The sequence below is a fragment of the Salmo salar genome, chromosome ssa09, assembly GCF_905237065.1.
Source record: "Salmo salar chromosome ssa09, Ssal_v3.1, whole genome shotgun sequence".
In the NCBI taxonomy this organism is placed as follows: Eukaryota; Metazoa; Chordata; class Actinopteri; order Salmoniformes; family Salmonidae; genus Salmo; species Salmo salar.
This window is the reverse complement of record NC_059450.1, coordinates 125,143,533-125,168,724: the sequence shown is the minus strand read 5'-3', so window position 1 is coordinate 125,168,724 and position 25,192 is coordinate 125,143,533. Positions and strand designations below refer to the sequence as shown.

At 45.2% G+C, this 25,192-nt stretch overlaps 1 protein-coding gene across 2 annotated transcripts in view; it reads right to left on the bottom strand.

The window, feature by feature from the left end:
• Nucleotides 1-25,192, bottom strand: part of LOC106612913 (schwannomin-interacting protein 1) — a 302,373-nt gene that overhangs the window by 199,034 nt on the left and 78,147 nt on the right. For both annotated transcript variants that reach the window (XM_045724508.1, XM_014214571.2), the window contains exons 6-8: nucleotides 8,071-8,135; nucleotides 7,750-7,815; nucleotides 7,432-7,570 (exon numbers count right to left, since the gene is read on the bottom strand). In XM_045724508.1, the coding sequence (XP_045580464.1) occupies nucleotides 7,432-7,570; nucleotides 7,750-7,815; nucleotides 8,071-8,135 (270 nt within the window). The remainder of the gene's footprint in view (nucleotides 1-7,431; nucleotides 7,571-7,749; nucleotides 7,816-8,070; nucleotides 8,136-25,192) is intronic.

Genomic DNA, 25,192 nt, shown 5'->3' with positions numbered 1-25,192 from the left:
TGGTAAACCCTGACATTACTGTGAATACTGATGGTAAACCTGGACATTACTGTGAATACTGATGGTAAACCCGGTCATTACTGTGAATACTGATGGTAAACCTGGTCATTACTGTGAATACTGATTGTAAACCCTGACATTACTGTGAATATTGATGGTAAATCCTGACATTACTGTGAATACTGATGGTAAATCCCGACATTACTGTGAATACTGATTGTAAACCCTGACATTACTGTGAATACTGATGGTAAACAATGACATTACTGCGAATACTGATGGTAAACCTTGACATTACTGTGAATACCGATGGTAATAGCGCCTCATTTTTCATTATTTCATTTTAAGCCTTCCGCAAAGCATAGACTTAACTTTAACCACTCTGAATGAATACCTAAACTTAACCCTTTCAGTTGTTTCTGTTTTAACCCTGTGACCACGCGGAATGAATGCATCAGAAATAGACATCCATCCATAATATGTTGAATTTTGAAGGGAAACTATGAGATCTTGTGAATAAGTCGTGCAAAGGCTATAGTGGCCTCAGGTCTCTGATGGACCATATTCACCCTCATATCTTGTCCATTGTCTCCAGACTTCCTGTCTGTTGAGTCCAGTGAGTGGATATCAGACAGACAGACTGGAGGTTTTATGATGATGGTGTTATCATAGTGTTCCTACCATGGAGAGCTTTTCCTCTATAGGACTGGTGATCATTCAGCAGTATGGGTATCAGTGATCAGCATAACTTACTTCCACAGAGATCAGTCTTCATCTTAGAGACAACCATCTCATTACCCAATATATAACCACACAAACCAAAAACTATCATGCAGCATTCTGGAAACATTGCTGGAATGCAACACTCCACAGTTGTAGCTCGTGTGGTGTGCGGCTAATTTTGCCTTGACAACCTCAGTTAAGCCCCGATTGAATAAATCCCAGAGCCGGGGCTATTCATAATTGTATCAATCTGCTATTCTTTATATACACCGGTCCTCAATCAGACATTAATGATCAATTAGGGCTTGTTGCTGGGTAAAGTGGGATTGCTGAAGATCATGTGGTTGGGGTCTGAAGACAGAGAGAGACCTCTGGGTCTGTACAGTTAACACACAGAGAGGGGGAGGAGGAGGGGAGGGAAAGAAATTGAAAAACCCAGCACCTTATTCAGAAGTCTGACGCAATCCTGAAACATCTAAATATTTTATCCAAGTGGCATTAAAAGGCTCAAAGAGAAAAGTAGAATAAGAGGTGGGGTGGAGAGAGAGGGGGAGAGAGAGGGGGAGAGAGAGGTGAAGAGAGAGGGGGAGAGAGAGGGGGAGAGAGAGGTGAAGAGAGAGGTGGAGAGAGAGGGGGAGAGAGAGGTGAAGAGAGAGGTGGAGAGAGAGGGGGAGAGAGAGGTGAAGAGAGAGGGGAGAGAGAGGTGGAGAGAGAGGGGGAGAGAGAGGGGGAGAGAGAGGTGAAGAGAGAGGGGGAGAGAGAGGGGGAGAGAGAGGTGAAGAGAGAGGGGGAGAGAGAGGTGGAGAGAGAGGGGGAGAGAGAGGGGGAGAGAGAGGTGGAGAGAGAGGTGGAAAGAGAGGGGGAGAGAGAGGTGAAGAGAGAGGTGGAGAGAGAGGGGGAGAGAGAGGTGGAGAGAGAGGGGAGAGAGAGAGGGGGAGAGAGAGGTGGAGAGAGAGGTGAAGAGAGAGGGGAAGAGAGAGGTGAAGAGAGAGGGGGAGAGAGAGGTGGAGAGAGAGGGGGAGAGAGAGGGGAGAGAGAGGTGGAGAGAGAGGTGGAGAGAGAGGTGAAGAGAGAGGTGGAGAGAGAGGGGGAGAGAGAGGGGGAGAGAGAGGTGGAGAGAGAGGGGAGAGAGAGGGGGAGAGAGAGAGGGGGAGAGAGAGGTGGAGCAGAGGTGGAGAGAGGGGGAGAGAGAGGTGGAGAGAGAGGGGGAGAGAGAGGGGGAGAGAGGTGGAGAGAGAGGTGGAGAGAGGTGGAGAGAGCAGTGAAGAGAGAGGGGGAGAGAGAGGGGAGAGAGAGAGGGGGAGAGAGAGGGGGAGAGAGATGTGGGGAGAGAGAGGGGGAGAGAGGTGGAGAGAGAGGGGGAGAGAGAGGGGGAGAGAGATGTGGAGAGAGAGGGGGAGAGCGCTAGCAGTGGTATTGTGGGCAGATGAGCGGAGGGAGATGAGAAAGGAAAATAAAGAAGTGTTCTCTTCACTCCTTTAATTAGCAAATGAATGATAATGGGTAATTATCTGGCCTGTTGAATGGAGAGGCCTCTTACCTGGCCTTATCAGAAACAGAGAGAGAGAGAGAGAAAGGGAGAAAGGAGAGAGGTCTGCTCAGCTACAGTATCACATATCTGTGAATAGTTCAAGGAAGGAAGGAAGGATGGAAGGAAAAACATGTTCAAAGTATTCGAACAGGACGACATCCTGCATGCTAACCACCACAGCAAAACAGCGACCCCTTGTGGTATTAGAAAGGCATTACACTGAGATTCGATGTCACACAGTGGAAGGATGGAACGTACTGTAGGGCTCATTCATACCAGAGCATGTAACACACAATCTGCCACTGAAATGACTCATTATACAGAACATACAGTATTACACACCTCAGGGTGTATAACCAATCCAAAGAGGGACAATGTGTGTGTCATAGCTGTCTGTGGCAGGTGATTCGCAGAGACAGACCTGTCTATCCCACTCCCATTTCACTGGGGTCATACAGTACACACAGAGAGAGAAAAAAAAAGTCAAGATAGAGCAGAGAAACATCTTGATTCAAAGCAACATTGTCAGTGTCTTGGTCTCAGTGTGAAGGAAGAAGACTCCCAGCCAGGCCTCTGACTCAAGGCCCGTGTATCCACAAAATGAGACCATAGTGCTTTCATGTATAGAGCAGTAATCAACATTATAAATATTAATTCAGTCATTCTGCTGCTGTGATTCAAATGGAATGGAAATGGAATAGAAATGGTTGTCTGTTCTATAAATTCTATTTCTGGGGTTAGATTGTTCCTTAAAAAAGTATACTAAAAATGTAAAACTTCGAATTAAATCAAACCGCCATCATTAACACAATGGAAAAATCAAATGATTTATTACTGAAATATTGAAATAGCCTGGGCGACTGAGAAAAACAGATTTAAGGCCTTGTGGCAAACCATAATGCAGGCACTGGGGAGGGGGGTGTGAACATGCTGGTCTGGGCAGAGGAGATGTAGTCGTTGTTTGTGTTCGTCAGTAAGTTGTTGTGCGTATGTTATTTTTATATTTGGTGTAAAAAAAGGAAAAAAAGATTGTTCCTGAGTGCTGAAAGGCGAAAAGGCCACTAATGATTCTGTCAATCAAGGACTGGCAGGCGTGTCACAATTAGTACAACCTTATGTTGTATTAGCATAATTCCCATACATCACCATTGATGTATTAGTTGGTATTCTGTTTTATCAGCACAGAGGGAGTGGGGCTTTGGGGCTTTGGGGCTTTGTACCATTAATGGAAACAGCAGTGCAGGGCTAAAAATAAAATTGTTCCCCAAATCTACATATTTCAAAGTTAATCATAAATTCAAACATTTTAAGACAACATTTGAAATATAATGCCTGATCTCATCCTAGCCCTCCATGTTATTACATGGATAGGTCAAAGCCGTAGAGGATGATCAACTACTATGTAAGACACAAAGGTCAACTATAATGATCATTTAGAGTAAATATGAGACTATTTAACAGTGTTGGACCAAACTGAGCCTGAGGGGTTTGGTAAAATGGAGGGACCCGGGTGTCTCCATACAGCAACAAGACAGAGATAACCCACATCCATCCATCACCATCCATCAACAATGTCATAAAGTTAGGTATTTTCTACCTTGTTTTTGCCTGGGTAATAGGCCATGTCTATTCAACAAAATCTACATTGCTGCGAAGGCAAAACCATAACAAGTTGACTAAAGAAGACAAGGAACCAAGGCTAGCTGTAATGGCTGGAGCTCTGTTTTCCATAATGTGCAGTTCATCACTTGACCTTCACCTGAATCCCTGGGAGGATAATGAATGGAATATGCTGTCTGTCGACAAAGATGTCACAATGGGCTGCTAATTCCATTGAATAAAACAGTGGCATGAACACTGTTTCGCCAGAGCCTAAACATCTCTATGTCTGTGTTTACCATGAACAGTGAAAAAGAGGCTATTTGCTGGTACAAGATCTTAATTCATTTCTATGGTAACCAGCTCTCTGTGGAGCTCTGTGTGTTTCTCCTCTTCTCTCCTCCATGCATAACACTACCTGCTAAATATAGAGCGAAATAATAACACTGCTGCATCCGTTCACCTGCTGTGTACTGCTGCTGCACGCACACAAACATGCACGCACACCTACACACACATGCACATACACACATGCATTAGGGGAATAGGGGATGAGGAGTGAAAGGAAGTGAGGTTGGACTTTGGAAAGAGAGGGTGAGGAGAGAGCAGATGGAGGGAGGGGAGGAGGGAGTGATAGACATGGAGGAGAGGGAGAACCATGGCAGCTGGTGGTAAGGGGGCCAGTGATGCTCTGCTCTAGCCCAGTCCCACTGCACTTCAGCAGGGCAGATGGACTGGCACGTCCCGTGTGCCCTTCACCACCAGGCACCAGACACCAGCCACCAGCCCACACACACCACTCACAACCTAGCATTCACATACCTACATTACGTATGCACTCACAAACTCAAACTTGTTGCAGGTTCTCAATAAAGATGTCCGTAATCTATGATCTGATTTTAGGAATACTCTAGTGTCTAGTCCATACCATCAGAGGACTTCTACAGTACATCAGTTCTGTCCATAGCATGAGGTGCTACTGTGGTGCAACACCTTCCTCTAGTGGCCAGTCTCTGTAACTGCACCTCCTCACAGTGCAGCGCCCAGGCAGCGGACAGCGACAGACAGAGCTCTGATAGTCCTTGGCAGAAAAACAGTCATATTTCAGAATTGATTACTGTCTATTATACTCAATGATAATGTTTCTATTTCAGAACTTTTCAAGTCATTGTGAGTTAACTAGCAATGTTCTAGCATTTAGCCAAACCGCCAACATTACCGGCTACTAGTAAATCTCCCATTCCAATAAACAGCCTGTGTGTGTGTGTGTGTGTGTGTGTGTGTGTGTGTGTGTGTGTGTATTTGAGCTGCGGGCTGTGTTTTGACGCAGTATAAATAAATAAAAACAGACGGCTGCTGATTGATATCGGGGCATAAAAGCCAGAGTTTTGTTATGTTCTCTTTTAATGAAAACTATCATTTCTACCTCTTGCCTTGGAAAGGAAATGGGCAACACTGCAGGAGTTATTTGGTCATAAAGTGCAGAATACAGTAGGAGATCCTCTAATGTAGTATTTCACTGTGTCACTATAGTGACTTTGCAGTATATCTGAATGAATTCTAAGACACATAACTATACAAACCTAACCTTTAGTACATCACAAACCTTTCACTTTGTACAGACTCAAGGAGATAGAGATGGAACGTTCCAGTGAACTACATACAAATAAGGAAGCACACACACACACCCACTCCACCAAGTGCAGTGGTCCCACATTGACAGACACATGCAGGCTTTTGGCAGAGACTGATATCACTGGCACAAAGGTTACAAATTCAATCAGTGTGGATGGAAACGGCCACCCAGCACCCAGTCACTGTGTCCCATGAAAATATGACTTCTTCTCTCTGTCTGTGTGTGTGTCTGTGTCTGTCTGTGTGTGTGTGTGTGTGTGTGTGTGTGTGTGTGTGTGTGTGTGTGTGTGTGTGTGTGTGTGTGTGTGTGTGTGTGTGTGTGTGTGTGTGTGTGTGTGTAAATCAGCCCTGGTGGCTATGCGGAACATATCGCTGGGTCAACAGAAACGGACCCATTAAAAATTTCAACAGGGCAGCACTGTCACTTTCACCACTGCATCACAATAAAGGAGGGATGTTACAGGAGGGATGTTACAGGAGGGCGAGAGGGAGGAGAGATAATAGAATAGAGAAGTGACATTCGTGTGATACATCTGGAAAATAAAGCCATGAAATAATATGTGAGGAAAGGTTCGCCTGTCTTTCTCACAGCACAGTAAAAGAGGACAGACAGTAGAATGAGAGAGAAAGGAGTTATTAGAGTAGTAACATCAGCATATAAGGAAATCAGTTCATTTAAATAAATTCATTAGGCCCTAATCTATAGATTTCACATGACTGGGAATACAGACATGCATCTGTTGGTCACAGATACCTTAAAAAAAACAACGACAATGAGCCTCAGGATCTCGTCACAGTATCTCTGTGAATTCAAATTGCCATCGATAAAATGCAATTGTGTTCATTGTCCGTAGTTTATGTCCGCCCACACCATAACCCCACCAGCACCATGGGGCACTCTGTTCACAACTATGACATCAGCAAACCGCTCGCCCACACGACGCCATACAAGCTGGCTACCATCTGCCTGGTACAGTTGAAACCGGGATTCATCCGTGAAGAACATACTTGAGCTTCCCTGGGGCGGTTTCTGACAGTTTGTGCAGGTCCTGGGCTGGCGTGGTTACATGGTGTCTGCGGTTGTGAGACCGGTTGGACATACTGCCAAATTCAGTAAAACGATGTTGGAGGCAGCTTAAGGTAGAGAAATTAACATTCAGTTTTCTGGCAACAGCTCTGGTGGACATTCCTGCAGTCAGCATGCCAATTGCACGCTCGCTCATCTGTGGGATTGTGTTGTGTGACAAAAAAAAACATTCATTGTCCCCAGCACAAGGTACACCTGTGTAATGATCATGCTGTTTAATCAGCTTATTGATATGCCACACCTGTCAGGTGGATGGGTTTTCTTGGCAAATGAGAAATGCTCACTAACAGGGATGTAAAGTTTTAGAGAAATAAGCTTTTTGTGCGTATGGAACATTTCTGGCATCTTTTATTTCAGCTCATGAAACATGGGACCAATATTTTACATGTTTATATGCGTTTATATTTTTGTTCAGTATAGTTTACCCCAGAATCATAATCTTATTTCTCTCTGCAGCATTGAGTGGGCACCGTGAAGCCAACAGCTTGACCTGACGTTTAACCTAGATGATGACTTGGAGATTACTATGACAATACATTGGCACTCAAGAGTACCTCTCTCACTCGCCATGCAGCTGGATGAGTTGAGGGTCTATGGACGTGCTCATCTCCCTCAAGTGCCTGTGAGTGAGCCTGCATCTGGCAGGGGGGGAATGAGCTGAGGGACACCGCCCTCTGCTGGACAAGACATGCAATATACCGGCACACCACATCAGTAGGGCTAGTATTGAAAATATATCTTGTAGATTCCATCTGACCCACACCATTTGTTTGCTTCAGTAAAAAGTATGTCCCACACAATGACATAGACAGTTCACCAGCAGTATTCAGCACAAAGATAGAGGGGTGGGACTTACAGGGGTGATGCCATCTGATAGGGTGGTCATGCTGATGGACGTGCTCATCTTGTCAGAGGAGGAGAGGGAGGGAGGGGATGGGCTCCTCTTCTCCATCACTTCCTGTCTCTGGAGGAAGTCACGCCAGGCGCGCTGGATACTAAGAAACATACACACATAGCCAAGAGTGAAACACACACGTACACACACACACACACACACACACACACACACACACACACACACACACACACACACACACACACACACACACACACACACACACACACACACACACACACACACACACACACACACACACACACACACACAACTCACATCAACACCTTGGTCTCCAGTGGGGGCATGTTGAAGTTGTTCTCAAGGTCTGTAGTCAGCTGGTGACTGAGAGGGAGATAGAGAGGGGTAGGGAGGAGAGAAAAAGAGAGAGCGAGAGAGAGAGAGGGGGGGGAAGAGGGAGGGAGGGAGGGTGAGAGAGTGTAAAGAGTACAAGTACACAGAGCTGAGTTCTAATCATTCCAGTGCCAGTTTCGGGGTTATCAGTAATTATACAGAGATGCCCTGGTCCCCACTGCTGGGAAATGTAGTTTTACAGTGCACATGAGTGTGCATGTGTGTATGTGTGCCAACCTACAGTACCTCTGCAGCTGAATGCTTTCATCATTGACATGCTTTAAGCCAGTCTGGAGGCTCTTCAGTTCGTCCTATAGGAGAGTGAAAGAGAGAGAAGGAGAGAGAGAGAGAGAGAGAGAGAGAGAGAGAGAGAGAGAGAGAGAGAGAGAGAGAGAGAGAGAGAGAGAGAGAGTGAGAGAAGAGAGAGAGAGAGAGAGAGAGAGAAGAGAGAGAGAGTGAGAGAAGAGAGAGAGAGAAAGAGAGAAAGAGAGAGAGAAAGAGAGAAAGAGAGAAAGAGAGAGTGAGAGAAGAGAGAGAGAAGAGAGAGAGTGAGAGAAGAGAGAGAAAGAGAGAAAGTGAGAGAAAGAGAGAAAGAAAGAGAAAGTGATTACAACAACAATCTCTCAGACAGACATACTGTACAGAAAATAAACCCTCTTTTTCTCATCTCCTTCTTCTATAACTTTTGTGTGCGTGTGTGTCTCTTCAGTCAAAACTGTTCGCTGCTCTGGCACCCCAATGGTGGAACAAGCTCCCTCACGACGCCAGGACAGTGGAGTCAATCACCACCTTCCGTAGACACCTGAAACCCCACCTCTTTAAGGAATACCTGGGATAGGATATAGTAATCCTTCTAACCCCCCCTTAAAAGATTTAGATGCACTATTGTAAAGTGGTTGTTCCACTGGATATTATAAGGTGAATGCACCAATTTGTAAGTCGCTCTGGATAAGAGCGTCTGCTAAATGTCTTAAATGTAAATGTAAATGTGTGTGCGTGTGTTTTTGTGTGTGTGTTGAGTGCGATCTCATCTGCTCAGCACTGGTACCCCTGTAGGAAGGTAGTAAGGCAGTATCTTGGAGAGGTTAGATGTTTCTATGTGAAGTTAGTAAAGTTAGCTGTGGAAGTTCTCTGCTGATTTTGTCAGTGAGCATTCAGCTGTGTTTGGCCCAGAAACAGAGAGAAGGACAGAGACCCAGAGGCAGCATGGAGCAGTCAGAGGAGACCGGGGGTTGGGTGGGGTGAGGGGGTTCAATGGATCCTCCAGGAAGTCAACTTTAGTGTTTATCATTCATGACACCACATAACAGAAAAGGTTCTCTAGTCTCACAAATGTTGGGTTAGATACCACTGGCCAATTCCCACTGCTGAGGAGGGGCGTTTAGCCAGAAACATGTTTACACTGTGATGGATCAATTCCACTGTCGTCAAAATGCTGAGGAGGGGTGAATAAAATGATGCTTTAAATCCCCCTCTCCTCTAGCTTTAATAATTCCCTGTAATAAGCGCTGACTTGCCCCTGCATAAGTGATCAGACTAATTAAATTACAAGTAGAATTAAACTGGAGTTTCGTCTCTAGAGCAGCCAGGGGCCCACAGCAAGGCACAGAGTGGGTGGGAGGTGGATCAGGCGAGGTGTGTGTGTGTGTGTGTGTGTGTGTGTGTGTGTGTGTGTGTGTGTGTGTGTGTGTGTGTGTGTGTGTGTGTGTGTGTGTGTGTGTGTGTGTGTGTGTGTGTGTGTGTGTGTGTGTGTGTGTGTGTGTAGGTAATCCTTGTAATCCTTTTGATTTTATGAGATGAAAGTGGTTGATATCTATGTATTTGCATGTGACTGTTTTGTGCCCACAAAGCGTTTTAAAATCCTATCATAGCATTCATAATCTTCTGGATCACAGTATGTTCCTCTGTTCCATACCATCACAGAGTATCTATGACACAGTATGTTCCTCTGTTCCGTACCATCACAGAGTATCTATGTCCCAGTATGTTCCTCTGTTCCGTACCTCACAGAGTATCTATGTCCCAGTATGTTCCTCTGTTCCGTACCATCACAGAGTATCTATGTCCCAGTATGTTCCTCTGTTCCGTACCATCACAGAGTATCTATGTCACAGTATGTTCCTCTGTTCCGTACCATCACAGAGTATCTATGTCACAGTATGTTCCTCTGTTCCGTACCATCACAGAGTATCTATGACACAGTATACATCATCTGTCTCATCTTAGCTTTGAAACAGATCAACAAACAAAAATCCAAGACAAACACACACGTGCGCACACACACACACACACACACACACACACACACACACACACACACACACACACACACACACACACACACACACACACACACACACACACACACACACACACACACACAAAGTTGTTTGTATGTATAATCTGCTGCATGCTGGAGAAATCAAGGTGGAGTAATCTTTCTCTCTCCCTCTCTCTGACTCCCTCTTTCTCTCCCTCTCTCTGACTCCCTCTTTCTCTCCCTCTCTCTGACTCCCTCTTTCTCTCCCTCTCTCTGACTCCCTCTTTCTCTCCCTCTCTCTGACTCCCTCTTTCTCTCCCTCTCTCTGACTCCCTCTTTCTCTCCCTCTCTCTGACTCCCTCTTTCTCTCCCTCTCTCTGACTCCCTCTTTCTCTCCCTCTCTCTGACTCCCTCTTTTTCTGACTCTCTGACTCTCTACTTTCTCTCTCTGACTCCCTCTTTTTCTGACTCTCTGACTCTCTACTTTCTCTCTCTGACTCCCTCTTTCTCTCCCTCTCTCTGACTCCCTCTTTTTCTGACTCTCTGACTCTCTACTTTCTCTCGCTGACTCACTCTTTCTCTCTCTGTCTATTTCTGCTCTGTCTCTCTCCCTCTCTGTCTCAGCTGAAGTGGCAATTACTCTTATTGTACAGTACGTGATAACTGGGGTTTGAGCTGTCCTCCAATCACGTCCTCTATCTGCTTGGTTGAGGGGTGACGTCATGCATGAGAAATGTCCTACCCCGGCAAGGCTCCAAATCCAGTTAAACCCTTCTATCTAACTTCACTTCACTTAGAATCAATGTCACCCTGGCCTCCCCAATCCCCCTAATACCATCCCAGACAGACATCCTTCGTGCCCGCCCCAGAACCACTGACCACTTTGTGTGTGTGAGCATGTGTGTGTGTGTGTGTGTGTGTGTGTGTGTTAGTGAAAGTGAGATTATGTGCTGATACCCAGTGTGCATTATCAAGCAACCAACAAAGCAGTGAGTTCAGCAGGCTACTCACCAAGCCCTATATATCCTGTATCGATCACTAAAACTAAAACCAGATTCATTGTTCACAACCCTGCTGGAGCTCTCTCTTGTGTGAGATAGTTAATGTCCGTGTCCAAAACACAGACAGAAAGACAAGCTGTTCTCTCTCCTAAAGTACTTTTCTCTCCTTCTGCTCCAATCCATCCCTTTTCCTCTGCAGCACCCAGCCCGGTGTTAGGAGAGGAACGGCATTGCCTGCCAAAATGGAGCCAGGAAATAAACCAGGGGTTTGCATAATTTAGCAGCGGTGCGGGCAGAAAATCTATAGTCATTTTGGGATTTGGCAATGCCAAGCAGGAAGTATTGATTGTTTGGCGGTGCTGGTAGATTTATGGTGAGCTATAGAGGCCAGAGAGGAGAGGAGGGATAGCACAGCTTAGACCTGCTGATGGAGACAGGACCTTGAACTCACAGGGCTGTACACAAAACACAGGAAAAAGAGCTACTGACAGCCAGCTACACCTTAACCGCTCCTCCCCTCCTCTCTTCTCCCCTCCTCTCTCCTCTTCTCTCCTCTTCTCACCTCCCCTCTCTTCTCCTCTGATCCCCTCTCCTCCCCTCCTCCCTTCTCACCTCCTCTCTCCTCTCTCCTCTTCTCTATCCTCTCCTTCCCTCTCCTCCACTCGTCTCCTCCTCTCGTCTCTTCTCCTCCCCCCATATAAACACTACTTTCATTCACTCCTAAACTCTCCCCTCCCCTCTCTGGCCAGGAAGAAGGAAGCAAGTAAGGAACGAAGGAAGGAAATAGAGCAAAATAGGTAAGAGGGAGGTCAAGTGGAGAGCGAGAAGAGAGAGGAAGAGAGATTGGAAAGGCAAGAGGGGGAAGGCGAAAGAGAATAAGAATATGAGGAGTGAAGGATAAGGAGCATAGGGAGGTAGAGTGAAGGATAAGGAACATAGGGAGGTAGAGTGAAGGATAAGGAGCATAAGGAGGTAGAGTGAAGGATAAGGAACATAGGGAGGTAGAGTGAAGGATAAGGAGCATAGGGAGGTAGAGTGAAGGATAAGGAGCATAGGAAGGTAGAGTGAACGATAAGGAGCATAGGGAGGTAGAGTGAAGGATAAGGAGCATAGGGAGGTAGAGTGAAGGATAAGGAGCATAGGGAGGTAGAGTGAAGGATAAGGAGCATAGGGAGGTAGAGTGAAGGATAAGGAGCATAGGGAGGTAGAGTGAAGGATAAGGAACATAGGGAGGTAGAGTGAAGGATAAGGAGCATAAGGAGGTAGAGTGAACGATAAGTGTAGTGAGTGATATAGAGGGAGGGAGTAGTGAAAGAGATGAGTGGAAGAAGGGATGGATGTAGTAGAAGCCTTCTCAGACCCTGTGGCTGTGGAGGAATTAAACTGGACCCACGCCAGCCCAGGAAAAGAGAGGGAGGGATGAATAGGGTGAGAGAGGGATAAAGGGAGCAAGGAGAGATGGAACTAGGCTGAGTTACAGACTTCATCTATCCACTGTACAGGTTGTAAATCTGTCTCTACGTCCCAGAAACCAAGCAGGGTTAAGGGAAAGAGAGGTGAGGGGGGGGGGGACCAAAAGACACTCTCTCACTTTCTCTCCACTCCTCCTCCTCTACCAAGCCTGACCTTATCTCCTTTATCCATCTCTCTTCCTTCCCCCCTCCTGTCTCCCAACTCGCTCGCTCTTACTCCATCTTTCAATCCATCTTTCTCATTGTTTCTATCCCCTCTCCTGTCTTTCTCCCATATCCCTCCCATCTCTCTCTTTAATACTTGATGAGCTTCTTGACGTATGTTGGCAGCAGATCCCAGCTCGTCCATCTACCGGCCCAGAAGCGGAAAACCGCACCTTAATCGGCAGTGTTTGCTTTCCTAATGAACTCAACTAACTCCGGCATACAGCCACCAGGGAACTACACGGACGCTCAGGCCCACAGTAAACACTGGGTAAACACACACAACAGCAAGACAGTGACAGCTACACAGATAGACAGACACTCAGACAGTTACAGTGAGCAGGCTGAATCACCTCTGAGCCAAAACCTGTCGGGTCCTGAAATGTTACACACAGGTTTAAACAATATTCAGCAGACCATCTGCCATCCCATTCAACTCCAACACACACATTGATGCAACCTCTCTCTTGTCTTCATGCATGCACGCACACACACACACACACACACACACACACACACACACACACACACACACACACACACACACACACACACACACACACACACACACACACACACACACACACACACACACACACACACACACACAAGCCCTGAAGCAGCCTCTACCAGTCATTCCTCCCTGAGGGGCCCCTAGGCTGAGAGCAAGCCGGCGCAATCTTTGCCATCTCTGTCACATCGGCCATCACTTTCCTCTACCACAGGGACACAGCCTGGCAGCACACTGACTCTGGGAGGGAGCATGTGTGTGTGTGTGTGTGTGTGTGTGTGTGTGTGTGTGTGTGTGTGTAGCAGGACGAGGTTGTGTGTCTGGGCTGTCTGTCCCTGAATGACCCTGCTTGGCCGATTGAGCTCTCACACACACACACACACACACTCTCCGCTCTGTGGACTAGGCTAATGACAGCCAGTGTAATGGTGGAAAGAAGAGGAGACAGAGAGGAAGACCTGCATACTGATAGGAAGGAAATGGAGCAGGCATAATCCCTACATTTAGTATGAAGGATACACACTGTATAGGGCAGGGTAACACTAGACAATGTTAAAGTGACATTAGAGGTTGTGGAGGTCAGAGGCTGGTAATGGATATTTAATGGTATTATAAAGAGAGTGTAAATGGTTGACTCTACAGTCCCTCAGGGAGGCCATTCCTAACTAACCCCAGCAGACATCAGGGACCTGGCGTCTCTCCTCCTGTTCCCCCTGGTACCTTACTCTCCCCTCCACAGCTGCTGTTTCCTACGGGCTGGCATGTGCCCACTCTGCTCTCCATCAGACCCCTGACACACACAATCCAGAGGTCCCTTGTTGCCCAGGCGACAGAGTGAGCATCCGTGTCGTGCCAGTGAGATGCAGCAGGCTGAAAGCCAACACTGGTATAGTCTAATGAGAGAGAGAGCTGTGTTACTACGCTGAGATCATATACACCTGTCAGTGGAGCTTACAGGGAAGAGGTGGAGCATTGAATCCAGCAGCCCCTATACCAACCTGTTTCCTACAGCCTGATAATATGCTTCAACCTGGGAGAAGATGTAAGTTAAGGAGGCATTTTAAAATCAGGACATAAAGGAAGGTCTGACGTTCTAAAGGAGTTTTGTTGAAACTGCTAAAAGTGCAAGTCCTTCTCTAGAAGGTTACTCTCTCCAGAGAGAATAGAGAACGAGCCATTCTACTACAGTATATTATAGTCTGTGGCACAGCACCCTTTATGCTACAGCCTGTCCTGGAGTAATTCATGTGTTTTAACCCCCTCTAGTGTGCAATAATATCAGCTATAAAACTAGCCATTAACATGTCTTAAGAAGCCCTTATACATGTACAGCCGCATGGTGTGTGTGTGTGTGTGTGTGTGTGTGTGTGTGTGTGTGTGTGTGTGTGTGTGTGTGTGTGTGTGTGTGTGTGTGTGTGTGTGTGTGCATGTGCGTGCGTGCGTGCAAACCCGTTTTACAGCCGTCTTCAATACCACCTTGTGGTGTTTGTGTCAGCAGCATAACAATGCAGTGTTAACGATTCCACAGCTATGAGAGCCTAACTATAAATATATACATCCATTAAGTATTTTTATTGAACTTTACGGCCAACTGGAGACGAGAGTTGCTTTGATAGCTAGTTAATAAGGCCATATTGTCATTTCTATGGGGTGTAGTTAAACAGGACGGTGACAGGTTCAAGTCATAGTGGAGTGTGGAGATCATTATCAGTTGACGTGTGTTAACTTAGGCCTGGGGTTCAGTTAACCATCACACACACACACACACACACACACACACACGCGCTATCTGACAGTGAGGTAGGGCTGGTGGTCTGGTATGTCCCTGTTGTAGGCGTAATGAAGAAGAAAGCCATTCGAGGAGAGAACCCTCCAGCCCTGATAAATGACAGAGGCGGGGGACAAGGAAAATGGGAATCAGTGATGTATACTTAGAGACCGACCAAGAAAGGAGAGAGAGAGAGAGAGAGAGACAGAGAGAGGGAGGGAGGATGTTGATTAGAGGAGAAACTGTTTTTAAGGCGATAAAGCTTGAAGCCTAGTTTCCACTTCCTTCTTTTTTGTGTAATCTCCAGCAATCTCTCTCTTCCTGCCATTTGTCTTCCTTCTTTCTTCTCTCTTCTCCATTTTCCTCTCTTTGTCCCTCCTCCCTAATGAGGAGAGTTGCTTTTAATGGAAACCCACTAATATATTACTCTAACGTTTCAGTAATGCTTCCATAACTCTTCCGTAACACTTTGCTTAGCCCCTGCCCCCCCCGTAGAGATGATTAAATTCACGGTCCAGTTACGGCCCTCTGCTGAAACCGCTAACCTCGGCCACTAGCAACCGTGACCGCACACTCTAAAAAGCAGGGCCGTGAGTGTTCATTAAAAAACCCCAGCGCCGATCACAGGGAGAACACAGCCATAAAAACAATTAATCTGGCTATAAACAAGCCATTCTGGCTGTCGGACAGGCAGGGAACCACACAACCATGATATTAGACCAGGAGAAGGGGAGTAGGGCAACACACACACACACACACACACACACACACACAATCATGCTTCTAAAATGAATGTGTTAAATACGCCTTTGCAGCCTTGCAGTGCACGTCTACATACAGCGCATCTCAATACATATCTTCAGTGGTTTAGTGATTTTCTCATTAACGTAGTATCACAGAGTGTCTCAACACCAATCACTATGTTAAACAGCACGGGGGGAAAGACAAGGGGGGAAAGACAAGGACAGACTGTCACACCTTTCTATCACAATGAAACAAGGAGATTGAAAAAACACAGACATTCACATCATAGAGCATGATAAATCATGAGACTGAGGCTAAGATTTAGCAGCATATCCTCAATGGTCTATTAAAGCAATGAAAAATGTAATCTCCCAAGTTAAAATCCTACTGCACATTAGGCTCATCAATCCGTCATGCTTTGATATGGCACTGGCTGCTGGTTCATTATGACTTTCACCAGCCAGCCAATTGTGGACTTGCATCAGTGTGAATGCCATATGACAGGGTGAATGGGCCAGGCAGGTCACCCGTGAAACAAGTCAGTATTCAACGTCCATCCGTGTCTGAGGATGTCGGGAGATGATGTGGAAACCGATGAAGAGAAGTAACCAAACACTTCGAAATGTGACGTTTGGAACAACTTAGAAATATGACGTTTGGAACAACTTAGAAATGTGACATTTGAGAAATATGGATGAACGTCTAATTCTGACATAAGACTGTGAGAGCTTGTTGGAATGGGCATGTCAGGGCACACCAAGTGGCATTCTTACTCTACACGAAATGACACCCGAATGCATTAACCTACACAAAAGTGGCATATGTGTGTGTGGGCAAGTGCAGGACTGTACTGTTTATGCACACGCAATGTGCATGTGTGTGTGTGTGTGTGTGTGTGTGTGTGTGTGTGTGTGTGTGTGTGTGTGTGTGTGTGTGTGTGTGTGTGTGTGTGTGTGTGTGTGTGTGTGTGTGTGTGTGTAGACTTGGGGTTTGTAGATGATGTGTGATGAGATGTGTGTAGATGTGTGATGAGATGTGTATAGATGATGTGTGATGAGATGTGTATAGATGATGTGTGATGAGATGTGTGTAGATGATGTGTGATGAGATGTGTATAGATGTGTGATGAGATGTGTATATATGTGTGTATATATGATGTGTGATGAGATGTGTGTAGATGTGTGATGAGATGTGTATAGATGATGTGTGATGAGATGTGTGTAGATGTGTGATGAGATGTGTATAGATGATGTGGGATGAGATGTGTGTAGATGTGTGATGAGATGTGTATATATGATGTGTGATGAGATGTGTATAGATGATGTGGGATGAGATGTGTATAGATGATGTGTGATGAGATGTGTATAGATGATGTGTGATGAGATGTGTATATATGATGTGTGATGAGATGTGTGTAGATGATGTGTGATGAGATGTGTATATATGATGTGTGATGAGATGTGTATAGATTATGTGTGATGAGATGTGTGTAGATGTGTGATGAGATGTATATAGATGATGTGTGATGAGATGTGTATAGATGATGTGTGATGAGATGTGTATAGATGATGTGTGATGAGATGTGTATAGATGATGTGTGATGAGTCTCAGGGTTTATCCAGTCTGGTGTAATGTAGTAATGTATGGTGTAATGTAGTAATGTATGGTGTAATGTAGTAATGTATGGTGTAATGTAGTAATGTAGTAATGTATGGTGTAATGTAGTAATGTATGGTGTAATGTAGTAACGTATGGTGTAATGTAGTAATGTAGTAACGTATGATGTAATGTAGTAATGTATGGTGTAATGTAGTAACGTATGGTGTAATGTAGTAATGTATGGTGTAATGTAGTAACGTATGGTGTAATGTAGTAATGTAGTAACGTATGATGTAATGTAGTAATGTATGGTGTAATGTAGTAACGTATGGTGTAATGTAGTAATGTAGTAATGTATGGTGTAATGTAGTAATGTATGGTGTAATGTAGTAATGTATGGTGTAATGTAGTAATGTAGTAACGTATGATGTAATGTAGTAATGTATGGTGTAATGTAGTAACGCATGGTGTAATGTAGTAATGTAGTAATGTATGGTGTAATGTAGTAACGCATGGTGTAATGTAGTAATGTATGGTGTAATGTAGTAATGTATGGTGTAATGTAGTAATGTATGGTGTAATGTAGTAATGTAGTAACATATGATGTAATGTAGTAATGTATGGTGTAATGTAGTAACGCATGGTGTAATGTAGTAATGTAGTAACGCATGGTGTAATGTAGTAACGCATGGTGTAATGTAGTAATGTATGGTGTAATGTATGGTGTAATGTAGTAATGTAGTAATGTAGTAACATATGGTGTAGCGTAGTAATGTATGGTGTAGCGTAGTAATGTAGTAATGTATGGTGTAATGTAGTAATGTAGTAATGTATGGTATAATGTAGTAATGTAGTAAGGTATGGTGTACGAGAATAGATAGAGGAGCTCTCTCCTCCACAGGGTCACCTCTAGAGAAGAGATAGAGGAGCTCTCTCCTCCACAGGGTCACCTCTAGAGAAGAGATAGAGGAGCTCTCTCCTCCACAGGGTCACCTCTAGAGAAGAGATAGAGGAGCTTTCTCCTCCACAGGGTCACCTCTAGAGAAGAGATAGAGGAGCTTTCTCCTCCACAGGGTCACCTCTAGAGAAGAGATAGAGGAGCTTTATCCTCCACAGGGTCACCTCTAGAGAAGAGATAGAGGAGCTTTATCCTCCACAGGGTCACCTCTAGAGAAGAGATAGAGGAGCTTTCTCCTCCACAGGGTCACCTCTAGAGAAGAGATAGAGGAGCTTTCTCCTCCACAGGGTCACCTCTAGAGAAGAGATAGAGGAGCTTTATCCTCCACAGGGTCACCTCTAGAGAAGAGATAGAGGAGCTTTATCCTCCACAGGGTCACCTCTAGAGAAGAGATAGAGGAGCTTTCTCCTCCACAGGGTCACCTCTAGAGAAGAGATAGAGGAGCTTTCTCCTCCACAGGGTCACCTCTAGAGAAGAGATAGAGGAGCTTTCTCCTCCACAGGGTCACCTCTAGAGAAGAGATAGAGGAGCTTTATCCTCCACAGGGTCACCTCTAGAGAAGAGATAGAGGAGCTTTCTCCTCCACAGGGTCACCTCTAGAGAAGAGATAGAGGAGCTTTATCCTATACATCCTAACACCAAATGACTGTCTCTGACTCACACACTGCAATTTTCTCCTTTCTGCCTCACACACTGACTTTCTCTCCACTCTGTCAGACATCCTGTCTTTCTGTCCTCTCTGTCAGACATCCTGTCTTTCTGTCCTCTCTGTCAGACATCCTGTCTTTCTGTCCTCTCTGTCTAACATCCTGTCTTTCTCTCCTCTGTCAGACATCCTGACTTTCTCTCCTCTCTGCCAGGCATCCTGTCTTTCTGTCCTCTCTGTCTAATATCCTGTCTTTCTCTCCTCTCTGTCAGACATCCTGTCTTTCTCTCCTCTCTGTCAGACATCCTGTCTTTCTCTCCTCCCTGTCAGACATCCTGTCTTTCTCTCCTCCCTGTCAGACGTCCTGTCTTTCTGTCCTCTCTGTCAGACATCCTGTCTTTCTGTCCTCTCTGTCAGACATCCTGTCTTTCTGTCCTCTCTGTCTCATGTCCTGTCTTTCTCTCCTCTGTCAGACATCCTGTCTTTCTGTCCTCTCTGTCAGACATCCTGTCTTTCTGTCCTCTCTGTCTCACGTCCTGTCTTTCTCTCCTCTGTCAGACATCCTGTCTTTCTGTCCTCTCTGTCAGACATCCTGTCTTTCTGTCCTCTCTGTCTCATGTCCTGTCTTTCTCTCCTCTGTCAGACATCCTGTCTTTCTGTCCTCTCTGTCTAACATCCTGTCTTTCTCTCCTCTGTCAGACATCCTGACTTTCTCTCCTCCCTGTCAGACATCCTGTCTTTCTGTCCTCTCTGTCAGACATCCTGTCTTTCTGTCCTCTCTGTCTAACATCCTGTCTTTCTCTCCTCTGTCAGACATCCTGTCTTTCTCTCCTCTCTGCCAGGCATCCTGTCTTTCTGTACTCTCTTTCTAACATCCTGTCTTTCTCTCCTCTCTGTCAGACATCCTGTCTTTCTCTCCTCTCTGTCAGACATCCTGTCTTTCTCTCCTCTCTGTCAGACATCCTGTCTTTCTCTCCTCCCTGTCAGACATCCTGTCTTTCTCTCCTCTCTGTCAGACATCCTGTCTTTCTGTCCACTCTGTCAGACATCCTGTCTTTCTCTCCTCTGTCAGACATCCTGTCTTTCTCTCCTCTGTCAGACATCCTGTCTTTCTCTCCTCTGTCAGACATCCTGTCTTTCTGTCCACTCTGTCAGACATCCTGTCTTTCTCTCCTCTGTCAGACATCCTGTCTTTCTGTCCACTCTGTCAGACATCCTGTCTTTCTCTCCTCTCTGTCTAACATCCTGTCTATCTCTCCTCTCTGTCTAACATCCTGTCTATCTCTCCTCCCTGTCAGACATCCTGTCTTTCTCTCCATTCTTTACTTTCTCTGTATTCCTTTTCTTAGTTTCTCCAATTATGTAATTCTTCCACTGGGGTTTCTGACATTGTGTTATTGTGTTCCATGTCTGGAACATTGTAAAAGTTCTCTATGTGACTCGGAACATTCTGGCAACTCTGTTCAAAGCCTCTGTCCAGCTTGCATACCCAGTGAACACAACAGCTGTATGTGCCAAAATATAAACTCACACACATGGTACACACATAAACACATGAGAGATAATATTACAAATACACACAGGGAACCACAAGTTTAACACACAACACACAAGGTACACACATGCACATGCACACGCACAAGCACACACACTCATCCTTTCTTACTAATCAAGAGGAATACCTATGTAAGAATGCTGTTCATCGACTACAGCTCAGCCTTCAACACCATAGTGCCCCCCAAGCTCATCACTAAGCTCAAGGCAATGGGTCTGTACCTCCCTGTACCTCCCTGTGCAACTGGGTCCATGACTTCCTGACTGGCCGAACCCAAGTGGTGAAGGTAGACAACAACATCTTCGTCACGCTGATCCTTAACACGGGGGCCCCACAGGGGTGAGTGCTCAGCCCCCTCCTGTACTCCTTGTTCACCCATGACCACATGGCCACGCACGTCTCCAACTCAATCATCAAGTTTGCTGGAGACACAAAAGTGGTAGGCCGGATTACCAACAACAACGATATAGCCTACAAGGAGGAGGTAAAAGCCTTGGTGGAGTGCCTCAATGTCAACAAAACGAAGGAGCTGATTGTGGACTACAGAAGACAGCAGAGAGAGCATCCACATAGACGGGGCCACAGTGGAGAGGGTCAAAAGCTTCAAATTCCTCGGTGTGCACATCAGTGAGGACGTGAAATGGACCCTTCAGACAGACAGTGTGGTGAAGAATGTACAACAACCTCAGGAGGCTGTAGAAATTAGGCTTGGCCTAGGGCTGGGCGATATGGCCTACATTTTTACATTTTAGTCATTTAGCAGACGCTCTTATCCAGAGCGACTTACAGTAGTGAATGCATAAATTTCATATTTTTTTTAAATCTGTACTGGTCCCCGTGGGAATGGAACCCACAACCCTGGCGTTGCAAACACCATGATCTACCAACTGAGCCACACGGGACCTAAAAGTAATATCTACATTTTTTTTCTGAGGTTTGGACTATTCACCATATATATCTCGATTTCTTGTTTTTCTCTAAACAAATTAAAAAAAGCCAAGATATAATTCTTAATTGAATTTTCTTTATTAAAATTACAAAAATATACAAGGCCTCAGGCCTATTTGTGCAAAACAAATGAACAACACAAATGAACACACACCCACACGTCTATTCTATTGTTTAGGAATGTTTGACCACTAGCTGTTTGAATATGTAATTTATATAATCATTTTGATTGAAAATGTTTTAATTTAGTTAATTTGTTGTTATAATTAAAACAGCCTGTGGTTATTTGCTATTGGATTGGCAGAATGACACAACTACTAACACATTAGCCTACAGCTGGCCTGAACATAACTTTTTTGAATGCACTTTAATTGTGCCTAACTTTGTGCCTAAAGCACTACAGGCGGGTCCAGTTGTTCAAGCGCAATGCTTTTATCATTTTGCTCCCGCTGTCAATTGTCATGCACACCTGTCGGTCTTCACTCATCTTCCACGAAGCCAGAGAGTCTTTGAGACCCTGGGCTATTACTTCACCCGTATGATCATCAGACGTCTGGAAGCAGACATTTTGCAATTTCCAGTCTTCATTTATGTAGTGGACTGTCAAACCAGGTATGGCTCTGATGTTCTGCTCGACCATAGATCGGCTGTGGTGGAAAAATAAGAAACACTAGCCAGCTTCTCTGAGACTCTTTCGCGGGTAGCAGTGTAAATTCGCAGCAGGGCTTCTTCCGTGAAATATTTGCGGCTTGGCAGCTGATATTGTAGGTCAACTGTACCTAGCCGCTTTTTATAGCCTGGCCTTTCTACTATAAAGATTGGGACCATATCTTTCGCTACGTAATAGGTAACTGCATCCGTTATCTCATTCCACCTCAAACTTTTCTTGTCATAAGGGATTACGTTTGAAAAGGATGCGGCTATGGTAGTTTGTCTTTTAGCAGACGTTTTGGGACTCGGGCGACTGGAATCGGCATTGCGTAGTCTCACGCATTCCTCCCACTCCACCGGGTGTTTCAGTTGCAGGTGATGGAAGAGGTTGGTTGTGCTGCTGCTTTTTGTAGCAATTGTCTTTGACACATTTTTGCACAGGACATTCGTTTGCTGAACATCAGACCTCTTAAACCCGAACCACTTCCATATTACTGAATAAACATTGCTGCCTTTTTGGGGGTGATTTCATCCTCAGGAGAGGCCAAACTGGCTTCCTCACTTTCCATTTTGGTGGAGCCACCTGAGCCATGGCCTGTTCCCCATGTTACCGTCCAGATGGCGGAGACAGTACAAGTGCATCAAAGCTGGGACCGAGAGACTGATAAACAGCTTCTATCTCCAGGCCATCAGACTGTTAAACAGTCACCATTAGCTGGCCTCCACCCACTAGCCTGCTACCACCCGGTACTCTACCCTGCACCTCAGAGACCGTGGTCCTATTTTCATGGTCATTGTTCACATTTTGCTATGGGATTTTGGACTGTGTATTTACACACTGTATTCTCGACATATCTCATTGTAATATTTCTACTACTGTACTTAGCATTTTAGTTACACTGTTTATACACACCCTAAATGTATTTATATATTGGATTGGTGATATAGCTCATCCTAATATATCTACTGCTGTATAGATACATATAGATTGCATTTTGATGACTGGTACAGTGATATTTGGGCTGTTGATTGCATTAGTTCTGACATTCCTTCATTTCTTGTTATTCTTTCAGTTTTTTAAATGGATTATTTGTGTACCTGATTGACATTTTACTGCATTGTTTGGAGCTAGTAACATAAGCATCTCTGCACCCACTATAACATCTGCTAAACTGTGTGCGTGACCAATAAACTTTGATTTGATCACGTTCCTCAACTCAGCTTCAACAAGGAACTGGGGATTAGAAATGATGTAAGTAATGTTAATTGATAGTCCCCAATTTTATTACCTAATTTCATAGCTGATCTATCCCCTAATTTTATTTTAAAGGAACTGCGTAATGGTAACTCAGACACAGTTTTCTTACAATATGATTCTTGTCATTTCATCTTTCTTCTCCTTACTTTCTTTCTGTGGGGCCATCATCTGAAACCACCTAGGCGGAAAATTAAAACAATTTGAATATTTCCCAGGGCTGAGAGGCTGAACAATGATTCACCCGCTTTTACGACTTCACGCAGAGAGATAGCGTGTGTGTGTAAGTGTGTATGTGTGTCTGAATATGTCCGTGTGTGTGAATGTATCACGCACACAATCAGTGCCTGTCTCTCCAATGGATGTGCGTGCGTGCCTGCGTGCACGCAGGCACGCACGCACACACACACACACACACACACACACACACACACACACACACACACACACACACACACACACTTTGTAACAATCACACACCTCTCTCAGCTGCCCTGCGTCCAATGGGAAGTGACTCAGGTGAGGGATAAGTCATGTTCATCACACATGTCGCTGTAGTAACACTGATGCTGCATTCAGAGGGATGAGATGCTTGGTAGGGACAAACATGGGGACAAGCACGGCTACATTCTGATGTCCTTGTAATATTGAGTTAATGATTCAGAATCATTAGCAGGGATGAATGTCATTTAAAGTTTTGCTTAGAGGGTGTAGCTATGTAGATAAGAGCCGATATAAACCTGTGTTAGCCAAGCAACTCCCTCTAGCTTAAATTAAAATGAAAAGCACAAATACAGTGAGTTTACATTACTTTTATTTAACCTTTATTTATTTAACTAGGCAAGTCAGTTAAGAATAAATTCTTATTTACAATGACGGCCTTCCGGGTAACACTGGGTTAACTGCCTTGTTCAGGGGCAGAACGACAGATTTTTACCTTGTCAGCTCGGGGATTCAATCCAGCAACCTTTCGGGTTACTGGCCCAACTCTCTAACCACTAGGCTACCTGCTGCCCCCCCTGCTGCCCCCCTGCTGCCTATGATTTAGAGTACTCTGTGATTTACAGTATTCTAAGATTTACAGTACTACAGTATAGTATGTTTTTTCACCCATACACACAACCCGCAAAATATACACTTTACATTCTCTGTCATCAGCTTTTTCAGAAAATCTCCATGCGAGTGAATGACAGGGTGAGACGTAAAGCTACACAGACCTCGTGTTAAGTGTCAGCCCAAGCTGAGGCAGAATGACGGGAACATGTTTAGCTGTCTATGGTACGGAGCTAATGAATATTGGGTTCTCAGGTGTCAGTATGACGCACACGCACTCGCGCACACACACACACACACACACACACACACACACACACACACACACACACACACACACACACACACACACACACACACACACACACACACACACACACACACACACACACTGTGTTAGCACTGAGTCCTGCTTTCCCCTGATGTTGCTGTCAGCGTCCCACTAGAGAAGCTGACAGGGGAGGAGAGAGACGCAGCACGGCAGAAATAACCTTGACTTCACAGAGAGCAGGGCAACTCTAGTACACTACTGCCTGAGGAACTGACACAAACGTGCACACATGCCTGCCTGCACATGCACACACAGAGTTGGATGCATTGCAGGCCTCTTTATGAACACAGCTAGTTGGTTCCTTCTCCCTGTGGTAATTTCATCTCCAATTGAAGCAGAAAACATGGGCTTTGCTCTATAAATCTCCATGTTAGAGGCTGGCTCTGGGGAGCAGTACAGACCACAGACCCTT